The 25,101-nt window shown below is 36.9% G+C and overlaps 1 protein-coding gene across 36 annotated transcripts in view; it reads left to right on the plus strand.

Annotated features, from left to right (window-relative positions):
* Nucleotides 1–25,101, plus strand: part of NRXN1 (neurexin 1) — a gene marked incomplete at both ends in the record, with an annotated part of 1,149,966 nt that overhangs the window by 1,009,661 nt on the left and 115,204 nt on the right. For all 36 annotated transcript variants that reach the window (XM_081253733.1, XM_081253747.1, XM_081253714.1 and 33 more), the window contains one exon: nt 223–542. In XM_081253733.1, coding sequence (XP_081109859.1) covers nt 223–542 — 320 coding nt within the window. The remainder of the gene's footprint in view (nt 1–222; nt 543–25,101) is intronic.

Here is a 25,101-nt window from a genome sequence, read left to right on the forward strand (position 1 = left end):
AAAAGCACTGCATTTACAATAAGTTGAGAATTTACAAGTATTTGCCAATGATTATGCATTTCATGGACACCTCATTTATAAGCAATGAATTATGAGTCAAATGCCTCTCTTATAGTTTATTGCTCTCATTATCCACCCCATGAAAGATCTGTTTTATCATCCTTTGTAGAATGTAGAGTTCACAATCAACATTTTTGCATGTATGTAATATTATTTTTACAGGGCGTCAGCTCACAATCTTCAATAGCCAAGCAACCATAATAATTGGCGGGAAAGAGCAGGGCCAGCCCTTCCAGGGTCAGCTCTCTGGGCTTTACTACAATGGCTTGAAAGTTCTGAATATGGCAGCCGAAAATGATGCCAACATCGCCATAGTGGGAAATGTGAGACTGGTTGGTGAAGTGCCTTCCTCTATGACAACTGAGTCGACAGCCACTGCCATGCAGTCAGAGATGTCCACGTCAATTATGGAGACCACCACGACCCTGGCTACTAGCACAGCCAGAAGAGGAAAACCCCCTACAAAAGAACCCATTAGCCAGGTGAGTACACAGATTTCATTTCTTCTTTCTGGATCTGTGATTATGAAAGTGGACTTTTCTGCATATGTTTCTTTTCTAGAATGGGATTATTTCTGATCTCAAGCATTATGGCTTTTTTAAGACTTGCTTAATATAATGGATTCAGTTTGAGGATGAAATGTGTATATGCTGTTGGTTTGTGGTTTGTGAACTTTTAGTGATATATACTGCTTTGTGATGATTTGTGTGTGGTTAGTTGATGGTCTTGATTCAATAACCTTGGTCTAGCCCAAGCTGAGGGGATTGTCTACTAATTACACAGGTTTTTCACTTTTTAAGTTAAATGAACAAGTCAAATAGTGAAGTACCTGAAAGGCCTTGTTCGAGCTCAGCACTTCATCAAAATAAAATAAAAGCAAATTTGAACATCTTAAAAAATAAATTACCTATAGCACTTCTATTGTATGTTGAAGTCTGAAAATTTTGAATTGGTAGGCATGTGGCTCTCATCGTGAATAATAAGTCTACTATTTTACTGTTTATGGGAAAAACACACTGTTAGTTTATCTGAGAACAAAGACCCAAAATACGGTACTTAAAAACTGTCTTGGGCCAACATATTTCGTATGTTATATAGCTACCTGCCCTCACCCATATTTCACTTCAATGAGCTTATTTTTCAGTCTAAGATTTTTGAAAAACAATTTTTAAATGTCACACTTATACAACTAGGAGGTATATTTATTCCATCAAGATACACTTACTGATTGCCTACTATGTGTCAGGCACTGGCTTAATTATTGGCATTACATCAATGAAGTAGAAGAAAAAAAAAAACCACTTGCCTCAGAGCTTACATTTTATAAAGGCTTTTAGAATGCTGTTGAAATTCTATTAAATTCTATTAGATCTCTGTTGACATTTATAGCCTTTGTACATATTCTATTGTTAATGCTTTCAGAATTGTGTGTTCTTCTTGGCTCAAACTTGATTGTTTGCTTTTGTTTTGTTTTTGGTAGTTAGTGAATGTCTCTAGTAGGTGCCATATAAAGCTTTCCCAATATATGATTCTTACTTTTCTAGAAAACAACGTACTAAAGAAGCAAGAATGACAATTAGTTTTTAAATTGCTTTTATTTCAAATGTTTGAAATAGATCATGTGTCACATTTAGAAAGAGTAAAAGAGGATGAATTCTGTTCAGATCAGCACCTATCTACTAATTAACATATGTTTACCAGAGAAAGAAGAATATAGATTCTGATTTTTACTTTGAATAGGAAAGGGTGAGAGGAACAGAATAGAGGAAGAGAAAATGTCCTAGAAGAAGAGAGATGACCAAAAAGTTGTAAAGTCTGTAAATTTATAAATGTAGTATTTCATATCATACACCTATATGCATCACTTTTTTCTTTCTTCTCTCTCCTTTTTTAAAATTTGCATTTGGCCACGAAGTAAAATGGGCTGTCTCACAGGGTGTTCATCAATATGTATTTACTGATCACACTACATGTGCCATACACTGTTCTAGGCACTGGGGATACATTAGGAACACCAAACAAAAAACCCCTCCCTTATGAAATAGACATTTTAGTAAGAATGTGTGCTTAGAGTATAATCATTTTGTTGATTTTCTCTGTCTTGTTTGGGTTTATAAGATTGTTAATAATTGCACTTAGCCTCTTGGATAAAGACTTGTGTCTTTAGACAGATTGATGCATGCCCAACAGCTCCGTTTGATATTCTTTTCTAATACTTCACTAATGATTTGTTACTGTGTTTATTGGTTTACGGTTGATTTAACGATAAGCAGGTTATTAAGGCAAATCTGATATAGGAAAATGAAACACAGAGCTATGATAGACTATTTCCTTTATGTAAAATAATTCATAAGAGGACATTCTAGGACATTCGGAAATAGAAATGTTCTTGTGAATAAAATTTGAAATGATCAGATTTTTTTCTTAGTAGTCTTGTTTCATCGTTAATGAAATTACAGCTGCTTAAGTTGCTAGGTAAACCAGATGTATCCCAAAATAAGGAAAGAATTATCAGCCTTACCTTTATGTTTTTTATCAATTAGTACTCGCTATGTATTAAGAAATTATGGTTTTTAAGTAAACATTTGTAAAATAGCTATTTCATTTGCAAGTTAAACACCTAGAAATGAAGAAATTAAAAATTTATGCATTAACTAATGTGAAAGGAAAACAGTTTAACTGCCCATTAATTGCCAATGAAAAGAGTCTCTTTTATTGTAAGCTATAACATGTTTAAAGATAACAGTGGTTTATGGAAGTAAATGATCTAATCAATTAATAATTACTTGGTTCATTTGAGGAGGTAGTGACTTAAATAAAAGATTACTAAGTTCATTAAAAAATACATATTTTAAATCTTTAGATTTTTAACAGACCAATAACAGCGATTAAATAATATGGATTAATATACTACAAATATTCAACAACAGTGTTTTAAAGTTGTACTAAAAGTTTTTAGAATTCTCTCTTAAAAGGATATGTTTGTGATTACAGGTAATAGAATGTGAATGTATGGGGGAAAAACTACTAGGGAAGAAAGCAAATTATTTATTTTTGAGTAACAGAATAATTTGTTGTAAATTTACTTTACTTCACAGTTGATTTTTATCTTGCCCTCCAACTACAAAGAGATTACTGATATATGTAGAATTTAAATGTTTGTTACAATTGTCAAAGTTTTGACATTTAAATATGAAAGTGATTTGTAATGCTAATTCTAAGACTGTAACCTTTGACCTGCCTACTTTCATCAACCGCCTTACCAGATTGTGTACCAGGGAGGGTCATTTTATTTTTCAAAAGCCACACTGGACTGTTTTCTCAATCAAGGTGTATTTTCCTCAGCAATAGCTACAATGGCAGTGTACTTTAGGGTGATTGCATGTTTTAGAACTATGGAAACAGATTTTTGGTCAAGCGGAATTAAATTGGATTCATTTCAGATAGATGAGATGAGGTTTGTTCAGCCATCCTGCAGGGCAAGTAGTAGGGGAGAATTTTCGGTTTTCACAGAGTCAGAGAATATAAAAGAGTATTCACAAAATGTCATCCCATAAGATCCTGTTTACATTCCTACTTAGAAGTAAATACGCTTTAAAAAGAAAAAAAAAGGTTTTCTTCTCTGAATGATGATCAATTTTAAGACTGATGTTTACTTTAGGAAGATACGATCTATGTCATGAAATAATGAGTACATTTACCAATCTTTCTGATTAAATGACTTTAAAAAATGTGAATATAAAAATATTAATAGTACTTTTTATATGGATTATATGAAGTTGATAAAAATTTGTTTTACTTATGATATCTAATATCTAAATGTTTCCATAAGACCCACTCATCCTAAAAAAGAGAAACTTTCTATAAGGCTAATCTCAGAAAGTGAATATTTGCAAGTAATTAACAGTATTAAGTTCTTCAGGATGCTGAGAGCTTCTTGGGATTTTTGATGGCTGAGTGTTCCCTCCTCTTCTGAATAATCTGCCAATGTCTTACAATGTATGTGTAGATTTACTTAAATGAATAAAAGTAAGCCAACATGCAAAGGGCAATATTCATTCCCTTTGGTTGCCAGTTTGTAAAGAAAGGAAATTATTTCTTTTAAGATCAAGATTGTGAAATTTCTTTTGGTCTATGCTTTGTATCACATTTTGTGATATTGTGGTTCTTTCCTTCAAGAATATTTTACAAGTTATTTACATACCATAGACAATATGGATCCATAGTAATGCCTTTTGCCTAGAGGAGGTACGGTAAAATAGAAAGATCACAGCAAATCAGGAGACCCGTTTCCAATTTCAACACAACCACCTACCTTTTTTGTGTAACTTGGACAGGTGGGTTAACCTCGCTGCACTTTGGCCTTGCACTCTCTCTAAAATAAGTGGGTTTAGGTATCTCTTGAATTGTACTCAGCTCTAAAATTTCACTGACTCTAGTGATGATACTCTTATTTAGGTCTTCTGATGCTTATTTAATAAAGCATAGATTTCACCCTTGACTTTTACACAGTGTGGCATGCATCTCAGTTGGCCTGTATAGTCCTCTTGTGCACCTGGTATACCGATGTAATTATTAATAGTATCCTTTTCTGACTCTCAAAAGCATCCCATTTTCGTCTGTAAATTATATTCCATTCTACTTTTACAGCATATATAAAATCTATCTTTGCAAGAAAATCATACTTCATAAGAATAATAAATAGAGAAGCCCTGTCCTTTCATTCAGAGCAGAAGCTGATTCTGGTATCCTTACTTGGTTTCAAGAATCCATAGCCTTTTTCATCTTCTTTTCATCTCATTTCAAAAATCTTGAGAAGGGAGACAGAATAAGGCATTGAGAGATTCTGGTTTTTGACTGGAGGGACTATAGTTTGCAACCCTTAGTAAGAAATTAAATTGTAGACTGGGGCAGAATCCGTAAATATAAGTGAAATGTATTGGAACAATCTAGTTAGGCTTTTTTCGGAGTGGAGGTAGCAAACCTACTCAAGAAAAGGAATTATTGAGGATTTAAAACATTGGTAGGTGGTCAGGACGTGTATCTTCATTTCCTACTGAAGCCATTGGCATTTGATTCCTATGGAATGTTCCAAAAAGTATCCCAATTAGGATTCAAGCAAAAAAAAAAGTGTTTGAATGTGTCAGATGCTGCTATTGCTTCCTAGTGGCTTTGGAGATACTCATAAGAAATTAATACTATTTGTTTGAAAAATGTAATCAGAGTGCACACATATTTCCATGAAAAATATCTAAAACTAACAAAAAACATATTGTAACTTCAAAGAACAAAATTTTATTTTTTTATTAAAAATATTAATTAACCTTAGCTGTGGCTTCATTATTAAAAAATAACTGCATTACTTATAATTATGTGTGTTCCTGATAACCACTCTGCATTTTAAAGTACTAGTGACATGAATAATTAGTTTTATTTTCTCTAGTCCAATCATTCTGCTCAACTCACTTAAACTAATGTACATTTCTACTGCAAATTTTAGTGCATACTGAAAAGAAAAACACTTGGGTGTAGATTTGAAAATATATACAAAGGCATATTCTTCTGAAACTAAGAAGAATGGTGCCAGATAAGAGAAGTGCAGCTCATTGTAATTTTAAATGTAGGTAAGCACTTCAGTTTAGAAGGTGTTTTTGCCCTCGTTGTGGGTAAGCAAAAGTTCTAGGATATATACATTTTAAAGAGTTTATTTTAAGAATTATTGGGTTCAGTGCATATTCTTTAGGGTCTGGAGGTTTCACTGGATGAAAAGGTGCTCTCTTGGTGGATGCAACCTTGGTTTTGAGACATCTTTGGACAAGGCTACTTCTAGACAAAAATAGCCATCCATCCACTCATCCATCCATTTATTCACTTAACACATGTTTGCTGAGCACTTATTATATACCAGGCAATGTTGTTCTAGTCACCGGAAATACAGCATTGAATAAAATTAGATTTTTCTGTACAAAGCTCACATTCTGGTTAGGGGAGATGGACAATAAACATTAAAACAGCATACATGGGATGTCAAGTGCTATAGGAATAAAGCAGAGAGGGGAGGGGATGCTTGTGTGTTGGGGCTGGGGGGGGGAAGCATAAGGCAGGAATCTTTTTTGAATAGATATGGAAAGATTATTAGTGATATGGCATCAATTATAAAAGAACATTGGGGTGAGGTGGGGGGCGGGAACTGTGCATGCCCTGCCCTGTGTGGTCCTAAGGACACAAGACACTAACTAATAAGTGTCTTGTTAATTAAATCAGAAGAGTAGTCAAATTCTAGGGATGCATGTGAATGAGGAAGAAATGAAGACTCAGAAAGTACAGCTTGGTATTTTTCTTGTTATTTTACACGTGAGAAAAATTGAGGCAGAGAGAAACTAAATAACTTCCCCAAGGCTATGCAGCCAGCTTCTTTTCAGAGTACGTTGGGGTGATCTGGTCCTCTGCCCTTAAATATGTCCTCTGTTCAGAATCTCATCACTTCCTGCCTTCTCATATTCTAAACTAGCTGCCTTCTCATATTCTAAACTAGCTCAAACTTCTCATATTCTCATATTCTAAAGTAGCTCAAATGATCTCCACCCAGGTGTCACGCTGCTCTTTCGAAAATGCAAATATGGGCCTTAATACATCCAGGTATTTAGGACAAAGAGCAGATTCCTTGGATGATTGTCAGGGTCCATTCTTCACAGCTGGCCTCCTATCTGCCTCACTAGAGGTTTTTTTTTTTTTTTTAAATTATTATTTATTTATTTATTTTTATCTATTTATGGCTGTGTTGAGTCTTCATTTCTGCGCGAGGGCTTTCTCTAGTTGCGGCAAGCGGGGGCCACTCCTCATCGCGGTGCGCGGGCCTCTCACTATTGCGGCCTCTCTTGTTGCGGAGCACAGGCTCCAGACGCGCAGGCTCAGTAATTGTGGCTCACGGGGCCAGCCGCTCCGTGGCATGTGGGATCTTCCCAGACCAGGACTCGAACCCGTGTGCCCTGCATTGGCAGGCGGACTCTCAACCACTGCGCCACCAGGGAAGCCCCTCACTAGAGGTTTTATCTCCACTCCTCCACTCTCTTTTCCCCTGATCCTGTTGAACTACTAACAGAAACCTCTAGAGGTCATGCTGTTTCACACCTCTCTGTCCTCTGCCTGGAAAGCCCTTTCCTTTTTTCACCTATCTATTTCCCTCCTTCATACTCCTGCCAATCTCTCTCATTCTGATTCTGCCTTCTGAGAGCTGACAGTCTAAAGAAGCAACACTGGCAAGGGCTGTTAGGGGGCAGTATTGCACAGGGGTCAAGGGCAGGACTCCAGGGGCCTGAATGCCTACTTAAATCTCAGCCTTACTTTCCCTACATACTGGCTATGTGCCCTAGGCAAGTTAGCCTCTCAATACCCCATCTGTAAAATGGGGATGCTGGTTTCATAAGCTTATTGTGAGGATTAAATGAGTCAGTATAGTATGTGAACTATATACAATTACTGCTATTTGACAATTTGTATTACCAAAAAAAGAAAATTTCTTATGGTTCACACTAAAGTACGGAGAAGTAAAAAAATATCTGACCCATGTAACCATTATACAAATGATAGTTACGTTTGAAAAGCATTCCTCAAGTACACTGTATAAATTAAAGCATCTTTCTTACCTTTAAAGATATTTTCTCTGCCCTTGAAAACAGCTCTGAATTGATGTTTCTAAATCAGAACTCAAATGGTGTGGTATGTACTGCACTGTATTCTCTGTTGAATGTGTCTTCCACAAGGAGGCAGCACCATTCCCCTAGAACAAGAATGTGGGAAGGGGTGGGAGGCAGGAAATGATTCAGGGGGAGAGTTGTCACTGGCATTTAGTGGGAGAGGACCGTGAACACTAAATATACTGCATAATGAAGACCTATCCGATATCCACTGTTAGTGGGTAGTGAAGAACTATCCGCTATTTTACTCACCTCCACCCACCATCACCACCATCACCACCACCACCAACACAATCTCAAATCACTGTTGACAGAGCAGCCCAGAAATTTCGTATACCTGTTTCCCAGCTGTTCTCAGACAGAAGCTCATTCATAGTATGACACTGAATATTGCAAATATGACTTCTATCACTGTCCTCAATAACATGTCTTGATTAAGGAGCTTAAAAGTCACGATATACTCCTTTTTCAACTTGGAAATGAAAAACTTCAGGTACTTCCAGCTGTGAGTTAGACCAAGTTGGGTTTACGATTCTTGATGCAATTTCTTTTGATATCATTTTTATTACCATGGGGGAAATAGAATGACTTAAAACTCTGTATCTAATTAATATGTGGCAGTAATTTCAGTGAGCATTTTCTCAGAAAGGGCTGGTGAGGTTGGCTCCCTTTCTGATATTTCAAGTCTCAGTTGTAGGACAAAGGAATATCTTTTTATTATTAACAATGCTTTTTCTTCTTTCATGATATATGTAAAACAGTAAGTATAGTTCAATAAACTAGTATCAAGCTTAAATTTAAATCTCTATGATTTTTTTTTATTGAAGTAGAGTTGATTTACAATGTTGTGTTAGTTTCAGGTGTACAGAAAAGTGACTACATATATGTATATATATGTATGTAGGTAGGTATATATATATGCTTTTTCAGATTTTTTTCCATTGTAGGTTATTACAAGATATTGAATATAGTTCCCTGTGCTATACAATAGGTCCTTGTTTATTTGTTTATTTATTTTATATATAGTGTGTGTATCTGTTAATCCTCAACTTCTAATTTATGCTTCCCCCTCCGTTTCCCCTTTTGTAACCGTAAGTTTGTTTTCTATGTCTGTGAGTCTATTTCTGTTTTGTATATAAGTCCATTTGTATCCTTTTTTAAAGAGATTCCACACATAAGTGATATCATATGATATTTGTCTTTCTCTGTCTGACTTACATCACTTAGTATAATAATCCCTAGGTCCACCCATGTTGTTGCAGATGGCATTATTTCATTCTTTTTCATGACTGAGTAATATTCCATTGTATATATGTATACCACATTTTCTTTGTCCATTCATCTGTCAGTGGACATTTAGGTTGCTTCCATGTCTTGGCTATTATAAATAGTGCCACTATGAACATTGGGGTGCATGTGTCTTTTCGAATTAGAGTTTTCATGTTTTCCTGATATATGGCCAAAAGTGGGATTGCTGGATTATATGATAACCCTATTTTTAGTTTTTAAAGGAACCTCCATACTGTTTTCCATAGTAGCTGCACCAAGTTATGTTCCCACCAACAGTATAAGAGGGTTCCCTTTTCTCCACACCCTCTCCAGGATTTGTTATTTGTAGATTTTTTAATGATGGCCTTTCTGAACAGTATGAGGTGGTACCTCATTGCAGTTTTGATTTGCATTTCTCTAATAATTAGCCATGTTGAGCATCTTTTCATGTGCCTGTTGGCCATCTGTATGTCTTCTTTGGAGAAATGTTTATTTAGGCCTTCTGCCTGGTTTTTGATTGTTTTTTTAATATGGAGCTGTATGAGCTGTTTGTATATTTTGGAAATTAATCCCTTGTTGGTCACATCATTTGCAAATGTCTTCTCCCATTCTGTAGGTTGTCTTTTCCTTTTGTTTATGGTTTCCTTTGCTGTGCAAAAGCTCTTAAGTTTAATGAGGTCCCCTTTGTTTACTTTTGCTTTTATTTCCATTACTCTAGGAGATGGATCCAAAAAAGTATTGATGTGATTTATGTCAGATAGTGTTCTGCCTATGTTTTCCTCTAAGAGTTTTATAGTGTCCGGCCTTACATTTAGGTCTCTAATCCATTTTGAGTTTATTTTTGTGTATGGTGTTAGAAAGTGTTCTAATTTCATTCTTTTACCTGTAGCTGTCCAGTTTCCCCAGCACCACTTATTGAAGAGATTCTCCTTCCTCCATTGAATATTCTTGCCTCCTTTGTCGTAGATTACTTGACCATAAGTGCATGGGTTAATTTCTGGGCTTTCTATCCTGGTCCATTGATCTATGCGTCTCTTTTTCTGCCAGTACCATACTGTTTTGATGACTTTAGCATTGTAATACAGTCTGAAGTCAGGGTGTGTGATTCCTCCAGCTCCATTCTTCTTTCTCAAGATTGTTTTGGCTATTTGGGGTCTTTTGTGTTTCCATACGAATTTAAATTTTTTTGTTCTAGTTCTGTGAAAAAATACCATGGATAATTTGGTAGGGACAGCACTGAACCTGTAGATTGCCTTCGGTAGTAGATGATTTCTTAAATTTTTATTATTTAGTGCCTATATTAGGTTTTCTTATCAGTTAGCATCACTGAAAAGTTCCCCAACAAGAAAAATATATTAACATCGTTAGGCTGGAACCTCAAGAGGAGATCTAGTTAATTCATCTGCCCCTATACAGCACTAACCAAACAGTTTTCACTGTCTTCTCATCATCACTGTTCTCTTTATGTAGGCTCTCAAGCAGACAGATAACACCAGTGTTAACCAATAGTTTCTCCAGTTAGCACAGTAAATGATAATTAAAACAAGTGAAAACATAGCAGTGTATATTTGTTTTTATTAACTTACTTATTTTCAACCATGATGTATGTTGCCTATAAATCTGCAATACTTTTATTTAAAATTATGCATTAGCAAATATCTTTTGTGTACCTAACATATAAAATGCACTTTGCAAGGTATTGAATTCCTGAGGATGAGTGTGAGGTACCTAGAGATACAGAGTTGTATAACAAGAACCAATCATTTCTCAGATATGTAGAGACTCCATACGTGAAATATAAAGTGCCTTAAATCAACAATAGCAAAACTTTTGTACATCACAGCTGTACAGTCTATTATTAACAGCATCACTGGCACAATTGAAACTCTGAAACAAATTGAACGGACGGAAGATATTTTAGTCTTTTTTTAATAGCAAGTGATTTGAAGCAACACCCTTTTATTACTTAACATGTCCTGAGTGTTGGCAATGTGCTAGACACTGCCCTGAGGCTGAAATTACCCACATTCTGTGGAAAACTTTTTCTAAACTAAATGTTATCATCTGTCTATAGGTTTGATAGGGTAGCTGGTGGTGCAGGCCCCTTTTGTCCTCTTTTAAGATTTTCCTAGTCAAGAGGGATCTGGAGGCTCCCCTGAGAGTCATGTGGGGGAGCCGAATCACCCCCGTCCCTCCATGGAATAAATACTGTGCTGTTGAGGAAGCCTGGATACTGTTGGTTATGTGTGTGAACTCAATGTTGGACTATTGTATGGAGTAAAATATGAGCCAATAATAAAGGGAACTTTAAAATCATGTTTATCGTGATGACAGATTCTTTATATCAGCTAACTTTACATGAGCAAACATCTTAGTATAGCATCTGGCACAAAGTAGGTGGTCATGTTTTCCTTCCTTAGCATCCTCATTTCCATTCTGCCACCACTCTTCTTCCTTCTGTCTGTTTGCTCCTTTTTTCCTTTCTTCCTTCCGTGTGCTAGACCCTATTCTAGGCATTACAGATTCAAAGAAGATGACGCAAATCTCAAATAAGAGAAATGGGCCTGAATTTGATCAACACCATCCAAGGACTATGTAACAAATATATTCAACTATAGATTCCCTGAGATACTGGCAGGTAACCACATGAGGAGTCTCTATCTGCTGTACCATGTTAAGCCAGGTCTTACGAGATCTTCACTAAATGTAACCCAGCATTAAAAATTCAGCAGGAAAACTTTGGACCTGGAACTATTGAGGGAAGCTTATTTTCATATTTTCTACACCTCTTAGCTTACCTCTACGGTAACTATCCCTGAATGTGTATCAAAAGATTGTGTGTACAGCTAGATTACAGTGTAAGTACTTGTGTCCACAGGTCCAAAGAGAGTATCAGTTTCTTTCAAAAGAAAATAAAAAATATTCACATTCCACTCAAGGGAGTTTCTCTTGTTCTAATGCCCATATTTCAGAAGGAAAAAGGATTCGTCAAGATTCTTTCACATTTTGTGGTGAATTTCCTGTATCTGACCTTTCCCTGCACAGCATCAACTGGCCATTAGTAATAATTCTAGACAGAGTCAACATGGTAATCCATAACAACAGATGGAAAGTAAGATATCACAAGGCAGCCAAATGACCCACTTATTCTGTTTTGAACTGATGGCTTTCCACTATCCAAAGTAAGAATTTTCATTATAGTTTTAGATAGAGGTTTAATTATATTTATGACTGAAGTTGTCTGTGGTTTATTTAATTGCCTCATTGTCTTGTATACTCTTGTCATTGTGACTTTGCATTCCACATTATTTGGAAACTTGATTCAGAAAAGGGGAAAAAAAAAAAAAGCATGTTACGTAAAGTACCCAATCTGAAATTTAGCATTGGTATGCTAGCAATAGTAAACAAAATACAACCTCCCATTTTCAGTCTTTGCAGTGTTGCTCCCTCTGCCAGTAATGTTCCTGTTTCCTTCTTTTTTCCTGTGCTGCAACTGTACCTGTGATCTTATTAACAGTAATTGACTCTACCTTTGTAAAGTTCTAAAGCTTTGCTAATGTTAACGGTATGAGATGATTTTAGACCTTGCATTTCACTTGAAGCTTTCCCGAACAACCCTAAGCAGGATGCATTTCTTGTTTTCATAGCACTTTGGAAAAATAGATAAATATATATTCAGATAAGTAGACATACAGATAGTTATTTATCTATCAGAGGCTTTAACTTTTATTTCAGTTTCCTTTTTGACAAGCACCTGAAAGTCAAAACCTATGCCCTATTCACCTGTGCAGGCTCAGCACCTAAGGTGCTTGGTGCAAAATGGACACTTAGTAAATAGTTTTTGCATAAATAAATTATGAACACCCAAAGTGCATATCCCAACGCTGAGATAAATACCGAGTGCTGCCTAGTGTTGAATTTTCCTGGACCGATCAATAGTTGCAGAGAGGGCTTCCCTGGTGGCGCAGTGGTTGAGAGTCTGCCTGCCCATGCAGGGGACGCGGGTTCGTGCCCCGGTCTGGGAAGATCCCACATGCCGCGGAGCGGCTGGGCCCGTGAGCCATGGCCGCTGAGCCTGCGCGTCCGGAGCCTGTGCTCCGCAACGGGAGAGGCCACAACAGTGAGAGGCCCGCGTACCGCAAAAAAAAAAAATAGTTGCAGAGAATAAACATGGTACATGTAAGAAGGGAACAACAGAATTATTCCTTCATATGCAGAGTAAATACACAGTTTTAAAACAAAGGGTGGTGTCGTTTTTAAGTATATGCAGTCTCATTTAAGAGAAAGGCATGAATAGGATATATAGGAGGCAAATTCTCATTTCAATTTGTGTTACCAACATTCACTTAACTTCAGGAAGGATATTCCAGTAGTTGTCCCTAAGGTGGAAAAGACAAGAGTACAAAGCAGTATAATTTTGACTGACAGGTTACAGATTAGTGGGTGTAACATGCTTTTCCAGAGGCTGAATACAGTCTCATCAGTTTGGGGTTATGGTGGTTTACCTAGGTGGGGAAGGGGCAGTGTTGATGGTCCCCCCATTAGAGGAATATTTTATCCCTGGCATAGTTTAGAATTGCTGATGCACTGTGAAACAAAAAAGCAGGCTGACTTGTAAGATTTAGTATTGCTTTTAAACTGTCTACAGCAAAGCACCCCCTGTTGTCTGCCCCAGAAGCTGACCTCCCCACAGTCAGATTGCTAAAACAGTCATTTCAGAATTGCGTGTAGTATTTGGACCATTTTGAAGAGGCAGGAACTCACATTTTCAAACCATTTTTCCAATTTTTTTTATATCTCCAGCTAATTTTGACAAGCTGAATAAACAGGTAAAAATAGGAAACCAACGAGGAAGCCTCATACTGTGAGACCCATTACAGACCCACTTTTGCACCAGAGACTTGACAAGGCTTCAGGAAAAGCTGGGCATAGGCTTGATATTTAGACATTGACTATTGCTGGAAAACAGAACTGGGGAAAGTGTGTAATGTTCTGAAAAGATAGTCACTGCCGAATGTAAGCATGTAAAAACTGATATTTTCACGGGCAATTTCAAATGAGAACTGAGTACAAAGAACTAGAGAATTAAACGAAGAGATCAGAGGGACATGCTGGCATAACACTAATTGGACACAAAGACTTAAATGAAGTTTGGGGAGTGGAGTGAATTCCTGATGATAGACAAATCTAGACAAAGCCTAGGAAATTTCAAAGAAATTTATTCTTGCTGTGTGGGTTATTTGAAAAATACTGTATATTTAAATGGGTGGTACCTCAAATTGCAAGTAATAACATTAATTATAACCTGCTCTTTTACCCTAGTTCTGAGGCTAATAACAGGATGCTGGCAAATTTTACTTTTATGCTTTGTTGAATGTATGCAAAACAAGTGGGAATCATTGTTAAATTATTTTCATTAAGTTAACACATGAAAACAAATCAGTATGATTTAGAAGATGATATATGTGTAAAGAGTAGCAACCCCCATCTAACCCCTCACCACCCCTAGTCTTACTTCCCAGAGATGATATCTTTTCATAATTCTTCTGGTAATTATTTCCATATCTCTAAATAATATGTTTACACTTCCAATTTTTTATCCCTTTTATATAATATTTATGAAATCTCCAGAATAAAAACTGAAGATCAGTTCCTGGCCTTAATCCCTTCATTTTCCTTTTCTTCTTTTCCTCTGAATTTTGTTCATATATTAGTTATTTTTGTCACTTTAAATAGTATATTTATATCTGTATTTCTCATTCCATTAATATACAACAGTATCTCTTGAGTATCCACATTAGTAAGATAAATATATTGTACACCTACCTGTTCCTCTAGCTCCCCTAGATCTCACCATCTCATTATATTTCCAGAGATTTTAACTTTAACATACTGTTTGGCAACCACAACTACATCTTCCATATTTTATCTATGAGAAGTATAAAGTGGAAAAGCAATAAAGCAAATTGAGATTATCATTACTATGTAAATATTGTCCAATGCCCATGTCACTTATGTGTTACGATTACATTCATTTTCTTATGGGTCCAATATTATATTACCTGGACTGCTCAAAGGAGAATTTTCTCAGGGTCAGGGTCAAATGGATTCCTTTCCATCCTATCAATTGCTTATAATCAGGACATTCTATTTTGCTTCATATTTCGATTATCCCTGTCTTCCATATTTTTTTCCAGAAGTTCCTCAACATCTTTTTTCCTTACATTTCTTCCTTTATTTTTATTGAATCATCACTTTAAATTCCCAGTCACTCTTTCAGTTCTATCAAATCTTTCCTTTCGCCCCCCAGAGATCTCCTGTCTGTGCTTTCTGTTCAGCACCAGTGTTACCACTTGCTCTTGAGTGGACAGGAGACCCTATTCAGGTTGAGAGCAGTCAGAGTTTGTAGGGTGGTCGACTTTTCCTTGGCAATGGCAGACATGGAGCAGACATCCTAATGCCAGAATGAAGAGAATATTCATAGTAAGAGCCTTGCCTTTCCTTGGACAATTTCTTGGTTTTAAGAGAAAAATTACCTGGATTTTCATTTGTTGGTTTGTTTTTGCTTTGGGGTAAAAAAGCTACTGTTATATTTTAGGTGGTTATATTAATTATCTATCTCTGTGTAACAAGTTATCTCAAAATTTAGCGGCTTAAGCTAACAGGCATTTATCCTCTCACAGGTTTTGTGGGTTAGGTGAATCTGGGTGAAGCTTACCTGGGTGCCTTGGGCTCAGAGTCTCTCATGGAGCTGGAGGGAAGGCTGTTGACCAAGCCTGCAGTCTCATTTAAAGGTTTGACTGGAGGGTGGGAATTCACTTTCCAGTTCACTTACATGGCTGTTGGCAGCCCTTATTCTCTCACATGTGGGCAGAGGGCTGCTTGCTGAATGCTGGCAGCTCACTTCCCCCAGAGCAAGTGATCTTAGAGAGGAAGGAGGGTTGGGGGTAGAGTCTGGGGCTTACTTAGGATGGGAGCCACAGACTTTTCATAACCTAATCTTAGAAGTGGCATTCCATCATGACTGCGGTTAGTCTAGCCCCTCCATACCCAAGGGGCGGAAATAACACAAGGGCGTCAATGCTAGGAGCTGAGCGTCTCTGGAGACCTAGAGCCTCTCACGATGTCAAAGAGTAGGGGGTGCCAACTGATATGACTTTTGTGTGTATTTTCTGCTGGTCTCCTTCCAGATCATCTCCAGATTGGCTGTCACTGACTTTATCCCCTGTACCTCTCTGCATTGTATTCCAAGCTGTGCATTTTTCTGCTTATCTCACTCATCAACTCTTTTTCAGCCACTTCTAGTCTTCTACTCATGTTTGGAAATCTCTTTATTTTGTTGACTGCATACTTTTTCTCTTCACTGATAGGCTTTACATACCGTATTTGTTCTTCTAGTTTTTGTTTTAGTGAGGCCTCAGGAGGGAGAGACACAAAAGCATCAGTATTCTCCCCCAACTTGAACTGGACATTGAGATTGCTACTGTGATGAGAGGAAATTAAATGTGCTGGTACTGCGTTTAGTCCCTATGCAGAAAAGAATGCCCTTTGCTTTTCACATTCAAAACACAGATGAGAAGTCTTCTCTATACCCACAGTTAACTGAGTTTCAAATTTTAACAAATCCTGAAATACGAAGAAAACAACATAATGTTCTTTATCATTTCTGAGTTCTGAGCTTCCTATTCTTCCTGTTCTTTCCCCTCACTAACTTAACCTTCTGAAGCAGTTCCTGCTTGCTTGAGTATTTATGGTATTGCATTTCTACAACCTTTTAATCTTCCCAGTTTGACAAAGTTTAGCAATAATCATTTGGACTCAAAGAACAATCGCAAAACTTCTAAATGACTCTGTGGTTGATAAGGCCTGAGTTCTTCGGCATTATTTTATTGTCATTCATTTTGTGTGTGTGTGTGTGGTATGCGGGCCTCTCACTGTTGCGGCCTCTCCCACTGCGGAGCATAGGCTCCGGACGTGCAGGCCCAGCGGCCATGGCTCACGGGCCTATCCGCTCCGCGGCATGTGGGATCCTCCCGGGCCAGGGCACGAACCCGTGTCCCCTGCATCGGCAGGCGGACTCTCAGCCACTGCACCACCAGGGAAGCCCTGTCATTCATTTTTGATGGTTGGAAGGAGATGATGTGGTAAGCCAGCAAAATAGCCTTCATTCTCTCTAATATCTTATCTTCAATGGAATCTTAGAAATGGTCTTATATTTCTGACTTCATGATGCACTATTCATCAATGAAGAAAAGCCAGAATGGAAAGCCAGGTATAGTTTTGTCTTGGTATCCAATTTCAATTTGTTCCAGAGAGTCAGGAACAGAAATATTAGAGAGATATTAGAGGGGTGTTAGAAAGAAAGAGAGGAGGATTTTTGTTATTCCTACATTCCAGTTTTTTTTTTACTTTGACTTCAAGACATTTGCCAGTTAATTCCAATGGCAATTAGAGCAAAATTAATGCTTGCTTTGCTAAAAAGTAACTCAGAAACTAACACAAATACAAAGCAAAGGAGAGAAATATTTTACACTCAAACCTAACCATACATGACATTTAATAGGCTTGTGTAGTTATCACCTCTTTTTTATCATTTCAAAGTTAACTGTTCCTCACTACTTAAAGAAAAGTATTCTATTTATTTAATTAATTTGATTAAAATAAATTTTGTTTTACCCTTTTTTTAAAGTCCGCCACTTACTTTGTGTATCAATTAATTTTTGCTATGTTGCAAACTGCCCCAAAACTTTGTCACTAGACACATTTATTTAGCTCAAGATTCTGTGATTCTGAGATTTGGACTGAGCTCAGCTAGGTGGTTTTTCTAACCTCAGCCAGGTTTGGCTGATCTCAGCAGGTCTATTCATATGTTGATGATCCACACTACCAGGTTGGCAAGGGACTGGTTGATCTAAGATGGCTCACTTGGGACAGTTTATCTATGTTCCACATGTGTCTTACGCTCCAGAAAGCCAGCTCAGTCATACAGTTCCATGAGTGAGAGTGGAACTGTGCAAAATCTCTTGAGCCCAGGCTCAGAACTGGCATAACACTGCTTCTGCTTTATTGATAAAGCAAATCACGAGGTCAGTCCAGATTCAAGGAGAGGAATTATAAGAAATGTGGCCATGTTTGTAATTGATCACAACTTAAGAAATGTGACCTGTATTAATGTTTATGCTCCAGCCCACCAAATGATAAAATCATGTTGTCACATACATGTTTTAATAGCTAAAAAGTCAAATGAAGACAAACAAATGTATATACAGAGTTGTCAAAATCTGAAAAATTTGGATTAACATTTGTAGTACTGTATATTTTAGTTCTACCCACTGTCCTATGAAGACGGTCTCCTAATGTGTTAGGTGCTGTTTTCCATCCCTTCCTGGGCACATGCAGTATTGGAACAGTTCATTTGTTCAGCTGACAGCAGGTGCTGTTTAAGTCCTGTAGTTAGCTTTCTCCCCTTTCCTCCTTAGAGGTATTCATCAGCAAACTTTGATGGTCAAAAATCACATTATTCAAAGATCACTCTAGTACAAAGTACATGAATCTATTTTGAGATACAGAGTATAGATATGGATATAGGTATAAATATAAAGATATAGATATAGATATGCTTTTCATGTTCTTGATTAAATAAGCATGCCATTGTCACTGTTTCTGTATCTCCTTTACACATAAACCCACATACCTCCATATTTCCTCAATTTTATATATTACATTATTTTTCTCTAAGTGTATGCTTTGTGGTTGTCATAATTTTCCTTTTTTTTTTTTTTTTACTATTTTTTTTCTTTCAAGCCATTAGGCTAAAAAGATGTCAAAACTTAAACTAAGGTCATTGTTTTTCCCCTCTGAGGATAAGCATATTATCTGATTTGCAATATGTCTCCAGAATTTTGCTTTTAATTCACCTTGACGTTCCTATAAAATCTGCTTAAACGTCTGACAGAAATTAACAGCATGTTTTGTTTCTCAGTCTAAACACATTTTTAAAGAAATGGAACACTCCCTTTCTAGTAAATAGGTAGAGAGAGTGAAACTCTATATGGGAAGGAAAAACCAGATAGTTGGAATTAGAAAATATGCATTATGGACTGAATGTTTATGTTCCCCCAAACTTCATATGTTGAAACCCTATCCCCAAAGTGATGGCATTAGAAGGTGGGGCCTTTGAGAGGTAATTAGGATTAGGTGAAGTCATGAGGGTGGAGCTCCCATGAATGAGATTAGTGCCCATATAGGAGACAGTTTGCTTCCTCTCTGCTGTCCTCTGTGTGAGGACACTCTAAGAAGTCAGCAATCTGAAACACAGAAGGAGGTTCTCACCAGAACTCAACCTTGCTGGCACTCTGATCTCAGACTTCTAGCCTCCAGAACTGTAAGAAACAAATGTCTGTTGTTTATAAGCCACCCAAGCTGTGATATCAGTACTTTGTTATAGCAGCCTGAATTGAATAAAACAATACGGTACCTTGATTCAAGTGGTATAACTCTTAGAAGAGCAGAAACACCGATACTCAAATGCAGATACCAGGAGGAAATCTCACAAAGCTAAAAAAAGATGTGCTTTGGAAATTATCCAAACTTCTGATTTAACTTCCCCATATGTAGCCTCTCTTATGGCAAATAATCAAGTTATGTTGGCTTTTCTTTCTTCCTGACATGTGCAGTCAATAAAATGTTCTCATTTTAGTATCACATATCCTCATTGTTGTGTGATGAAATGGAGAATGAAATATAAAAAAGGGATATGACTTCAACTCTATTTAAGACAAATAGAACCAAGCTTTTATTTTCAACTTAAAATAGTAAATTGAAGTTTTGAATTACATTCTAATGCATGCCAGTTGTTTCTACTAAAATCTACTTATTAGTTAGAATATGTATAAATTATCCATGTAGACTTTAGGAACAGTACTCAAATAAATCAACACAGAAAATACATTTTTAGAAAGGAAAGGGAATGTGATAGAAATAATTAAGGCATAGTTCTATATTAGTATGAGCAATACACATAACCACATTCAAACATTAGCATTATTTCATCCATTTACTAAATAAATATGTGTGAAACATGTAGTTTAGGAAAGGCACTATTCTAGGCAGTGTGGAAACAGTAATAAAAACAGTGGGTTAAAAACTCTGCCCACATGATCCTTGCATTTTAGTGAGTGGAGAAAAATATGAGGAAATTGCATAAGCAAAGTATATCATCTATTAGATAATGGTAAATGCTGCAGAAAAGAATATTAGGAAAGGAAACTAGGTAGTAACTTCATAAAAAACAACCATGTGAAAGGCCTTCTTTGACAGGCTTAATTACCATCAAATATTCATTTAAAATGTCCAATATTAGATGATATTACCACTGAATCACTCATTTCCAATTGTGAATGCCTCAACCATGACTTCATAAAACCTTCCTTGTAGCTCCACACAGTGTCTATGCCACCTTGAATTCATTTTTTGGCCCACACTCCTTTGTTAATAGGAATAAAAACACAAACTATTTCCCCAGGAAACAGTATGTGCACAGCACAGTCTGCATGCAATTTGATTATTTTAGAGCTCTTCTGAACTTTATCCACAGAATCCAGTTAAAAAAGTCTGAAGTCACTTTAAAGTTAAATTTGCTAAAGTTGTGTGCTACTGTAGTAACAAATGCCTTTACATGAAAGCAAAAATATATCCGATTGGAAAGAACTCAGCCTTTCTGTAAAGATGATTATAAGAAGATTTCAGTAAAAATTTGTGATTTCCATTTTATATTAGTCTGCTGTAGCTGCTGTAACAAAACAACACAGACTGAGTTGCTTAAACAACAGACATTTATTTTCCCATGGTTCTGGTTGTTGGGAAGTCCAAAATCAAGGTGCCAGCTGATTTGGTTTCTGGTGAGAGGTCTCTTCCTGGCTTATAGATGGCTGCCTTTACACTGTCTTCGCGTGGTCTTTCCTAGGGGCGTGCATCTGGAGAAAGAGAGAGATCTCTGTGTCTTCCCCTTCTTATGAAGCCACTAATCTTGTTGGATTAGGGTTCCACCCATATGACTTCATTTAATCTTAATTACCTTCTAAAGGCTCTATCTCCAAATGCAGTCACATTGGGGGTTAGGGTTTTAACATATGGATTTTGAGTGGACACAATTCAGACCATAGCATACCCTGAACTTGAAACAGACTTGAGCTCTCAAGTTGGAATTTTAGTGTACATCACCAAAAATCTACAAATTCAATCTCAATGACCTAACTGTACTTCCTTTGTAAAATTCTCTAAAATTGAATTTCCTTTCCTTTCCTCCCAGCATCAGACTATTACTCTACTTTGAATGTTGACAAGACAGTAGCCCAACCAGTCTTGTCTCCAATCCTAAGCACTGCCACCTAATTAATTCTAGCAGTATCACAGTAAAGTTTCAGGTCATATTTCCCATCCTCCAGGACAGCCAAAGAAAATCTTAACTGTTCTAATTTATGTAGGGAATGGACAAGAGCATATTTATTACTAATGAACAAAGGTGCTTTTTCTCTCTGGCACATATCATCAAGACTTTCAGCATATGTAGAAATTCATACTCTTCCAAAGAGTAATGGCTGGATAGCCGCAATGAAATGGTGTATCTATCATATTGTATTATTCTCCAAGAGGAATTTTCAAATTGAATGGTAGATATTGTCTCTTACTCTCTCTTTTTTAAGCCCCGTATTGAATTCTTTTTAACACATTTCATCTGTTACAATGGATGATATATTCACTCTTTTTAGAATTGGGTAGGGGGCAATTGTGTCTTTCATTTTATTAGAATTAGTACATTCCTAAGGCAGGCCAGAGACATTCATTAGGAACTAGCAAGATCAGAAGACATGTTCTGCAATAAAAATGCTTCTTCTGTAAGTGGTGAGTTAAGGGCTGGGAATTAGATTTATCTTTCAATACTTCTCACTAAAAGGGTTGAACTTCTAAACAACCCCAAGGTGATGTAGACATGGAGAGTCTTTTGAGACACATTTCTAGCACTTAACAGCACTTGGTCATTTTATATGATGCATTTGGATGAGACAAATTGTATTGCTCTTTGTGCATTGATATTTTCTAAGTACGCAATTTGGTATATGGAGAGCAAGCGATTAGCCTCAGACAACAGGAGAATTGACAAAATGATACTTCTTCACTCTTTCCATCCTCATTGAGTTAAAAGATTTCTAAATTCTGTATTTTCTGGGTGCCTAGGTGACTGTACTTTAAACTGAAAAAATAACTAAAAATCTGGCTAAGTAAATTAAGTTTTACTAATTTATTCTGATAAATTCTGAATTATAATTAAGATGGATATGGGTAAGAAAAAAGAAAGGAAAACATTCTACTAGGAATAATCAGAGTAATTTAGATAAACAGTCATTTGAGAGATCCTTTTGGATTCCGTTTGTAACTTATTGTGCTTGATTAAAAATATGCTAAATTCTTTGAACATACATCAAGATTAACAGTGTTGTAATAACATAACCTGAGTTTGAGCAAAAGATTTCATCCTAGCATATTGGTTTTCTTACACAGATTAATGAAACTTTCCACATTAGTCATACAGATGAGTGTTAATACCTGCCTAAAAGTCACTCGGATATTAGATTTATGTAACTTTACATTTGTATAGTAAAAAAGATATGCTTTACACATTGGTCTGTATGCTACATCCTGAAGAGTTCTTTAGAAAACAGTCTCACTGTAGGTAATGTTTTAAAATTATGAGCCACGAACTCCTTTCTCTCCCTCCCCACCACTCATGTGCAAAGTATTAAATGTGTGATCAGTTTCCTAGAAACATATACAAGACTTCAGGTCCATAGAGTTTCTAATGTTAGTACAGGGTTTTGAGATTTAAAATCTCAAAAGACACTTAGTAGGTGCTCTCTAAGTAACTGTTGAAATATCAATACTTGATAAAAATTCTCAATGATAATCCTTAATAAAGCATTGAGACATGACATAACTAGTTACTGCTAACTAATAAAATATATGCAACTTCTTATTCTAAGCTATCTGTATACATGGCCAAACCAATATCTAAGCTACACTTTATAGCATATCTCAAGTTTTTTGTTATCTGTGAATGTTTCCCATCAAAGTAAAAAAAAAAAAAAATTGTACCAAAGTTTAAAAACCAGGCATGAAGACTTTATCCATGACTATTGCAGTATGGGAGAAAGACTGAATTCAACTCCACTGGGTCAAAGAGCTGGAGGATTTTTAAGAGCTGAGGTGGAGGATTATAGGTCACCTGCGTTTGCTACTTGGCCTTACTCAAAGGGAAAGTAAACTTTCTTGTTTCTTCATGACAGGAGACAATTTTATAACTTGGAGGAGGATGCCCACCTAAGCTAGGCTCCTATCCTCCCACAGAGACTGGGAGGTGGGGATGCTATCTTTCTTGATAATTACCTTTCAAAGGGATGGATTCCAGGTCCTTGAGAAAGATATTCCCTAGGTTGTAAAACTGGCAAGAGGCTTTTAAGGAGATTTATATACCTTTAAAAAAGGGCAGAGAAAGAATTTGTAATTATGTTTTTCAAAAGTAAATGCTCTAAGAAAAGGGAAGTTGGGGCCTATAGTCAGGAAGAAACCTATCTAAATTGTACTCAAGCTGAGGGAAACTTTAAGAGTGTCTTGGTCATTCTTTAAGTATTCCAAGCAAAGGGACCCTCTTTCTCCTCCAAAATCCTACAGCCCTTTTTGTCTTTCCCACTCACTTGACACGGTTACCCAGACTTGTGAAATGCTAGGTTGCACGTGTGTCTTTGGAGTATTTGTGGCATGGTGCCAAGTACTTTATATGCATTTTCTCATTTAAATCCTCAGTAATATTTTGAAGGAGATATTTGTATAGGCTCCATTCAGAAGAAGACCCTCTGACTTATTAAGGGTAAGGCTAAGAAATTCCCTCAAGTCACATAGGTAATGAGTGGCGGATCCTGTGTTGAATCTCTGCAAACTAAATGCAGAACTCACAGTGCTCTACTGCTATCTTAGTCAGCTCAGACTGCTGTAACAAAATACCATAGTCTAGATGGCTGAAACAACGGGAGTTTATTTCTCATAGTTGTGGAGGTTAAGAAGTCCAAGATCAAGGTGCTGGAAAATAGGTTTCACTCTGATGCCTCTTTGCTTGACTTGTACGCAGCCATCTTTTCACTGGGTGCTCTCAATCTCTTTCCTTTGTGTGTATGTATGGAGACAAAGAGATCTCTTCACCGTCCTCTTATTATAAAGTCACAATCCTAATGCATTAGGGCCCACCCTCCTTTAACCTTAATTAACCCCTGAAGATCCTGTCTTCACATACAGTCATGTTGGGGTTAGGGCTTTGAAAGGAAAAACTCTGTTTTCTTTTTGCTTGCAGTACTCGTGGCCACCAAACGTGTGGATTTTTCCCCCCACACCAAACAATTATCTGACACCAGCTGGATGTCCTACAATTCAGTTCACTTCTTACATTATCTACCTAGATTTAGGGTCACATCCCACAAATTAAGGACTCAGAACAAGACTGTTCCTACTTCAGACATCAATCACAAATTCCGGATTGTCACCTGTACTTCTGACCAACCAGCTATAAATTGGGGTTCCTACAACCTCTTCCTTGAATTCAATAATTTGCTAGAATGGCTCATAGAACTCACGGAAACACTTATATTTGCCAGTTTACTGTATAGTAAAGGAAATAATAAAGGATACCAAAGAATAAGCAGAGGAAAAGATACCTAGATTGAGGTCCAGAAGAGTCACAAGGATCTGTCCTTGTGGATTTAGGGTACATCACCCACCCAGCACGGGGATGTGTGCACCAACTCAGAAGCTCTCCAAACCCCGTAGTTCAGGGATTTTTATGGCAGTTTTATTATGTAGGCATGATTGATTGTTAACTCAATCTCCAGTCCTCCCCTCCCCAGAGAATGGGGGGTGGGGCTGAACATTTCAGGCTTCTAATCATGGTCTTTCAGGTAACCAGCCTCCATCCAGAAGTTCTCCAGGAGCCCACCAAGAGTTGCTTCTTTAGAACAAAACACACTTCTAT

The sequence above is a fragment of the Mesoplodon bidens genome (genome assembly GCF_964165515.1).
Source record: "Mesoplodon bidens genome assembly, chromosome: 14".
Classification (NCBI taxonomy): Eukaryota; Metazoa; Chordata; class Mammalia; order Artiodactyla; family Ziphiidae; genus Mesoplodon; species Mesoplodon bidens.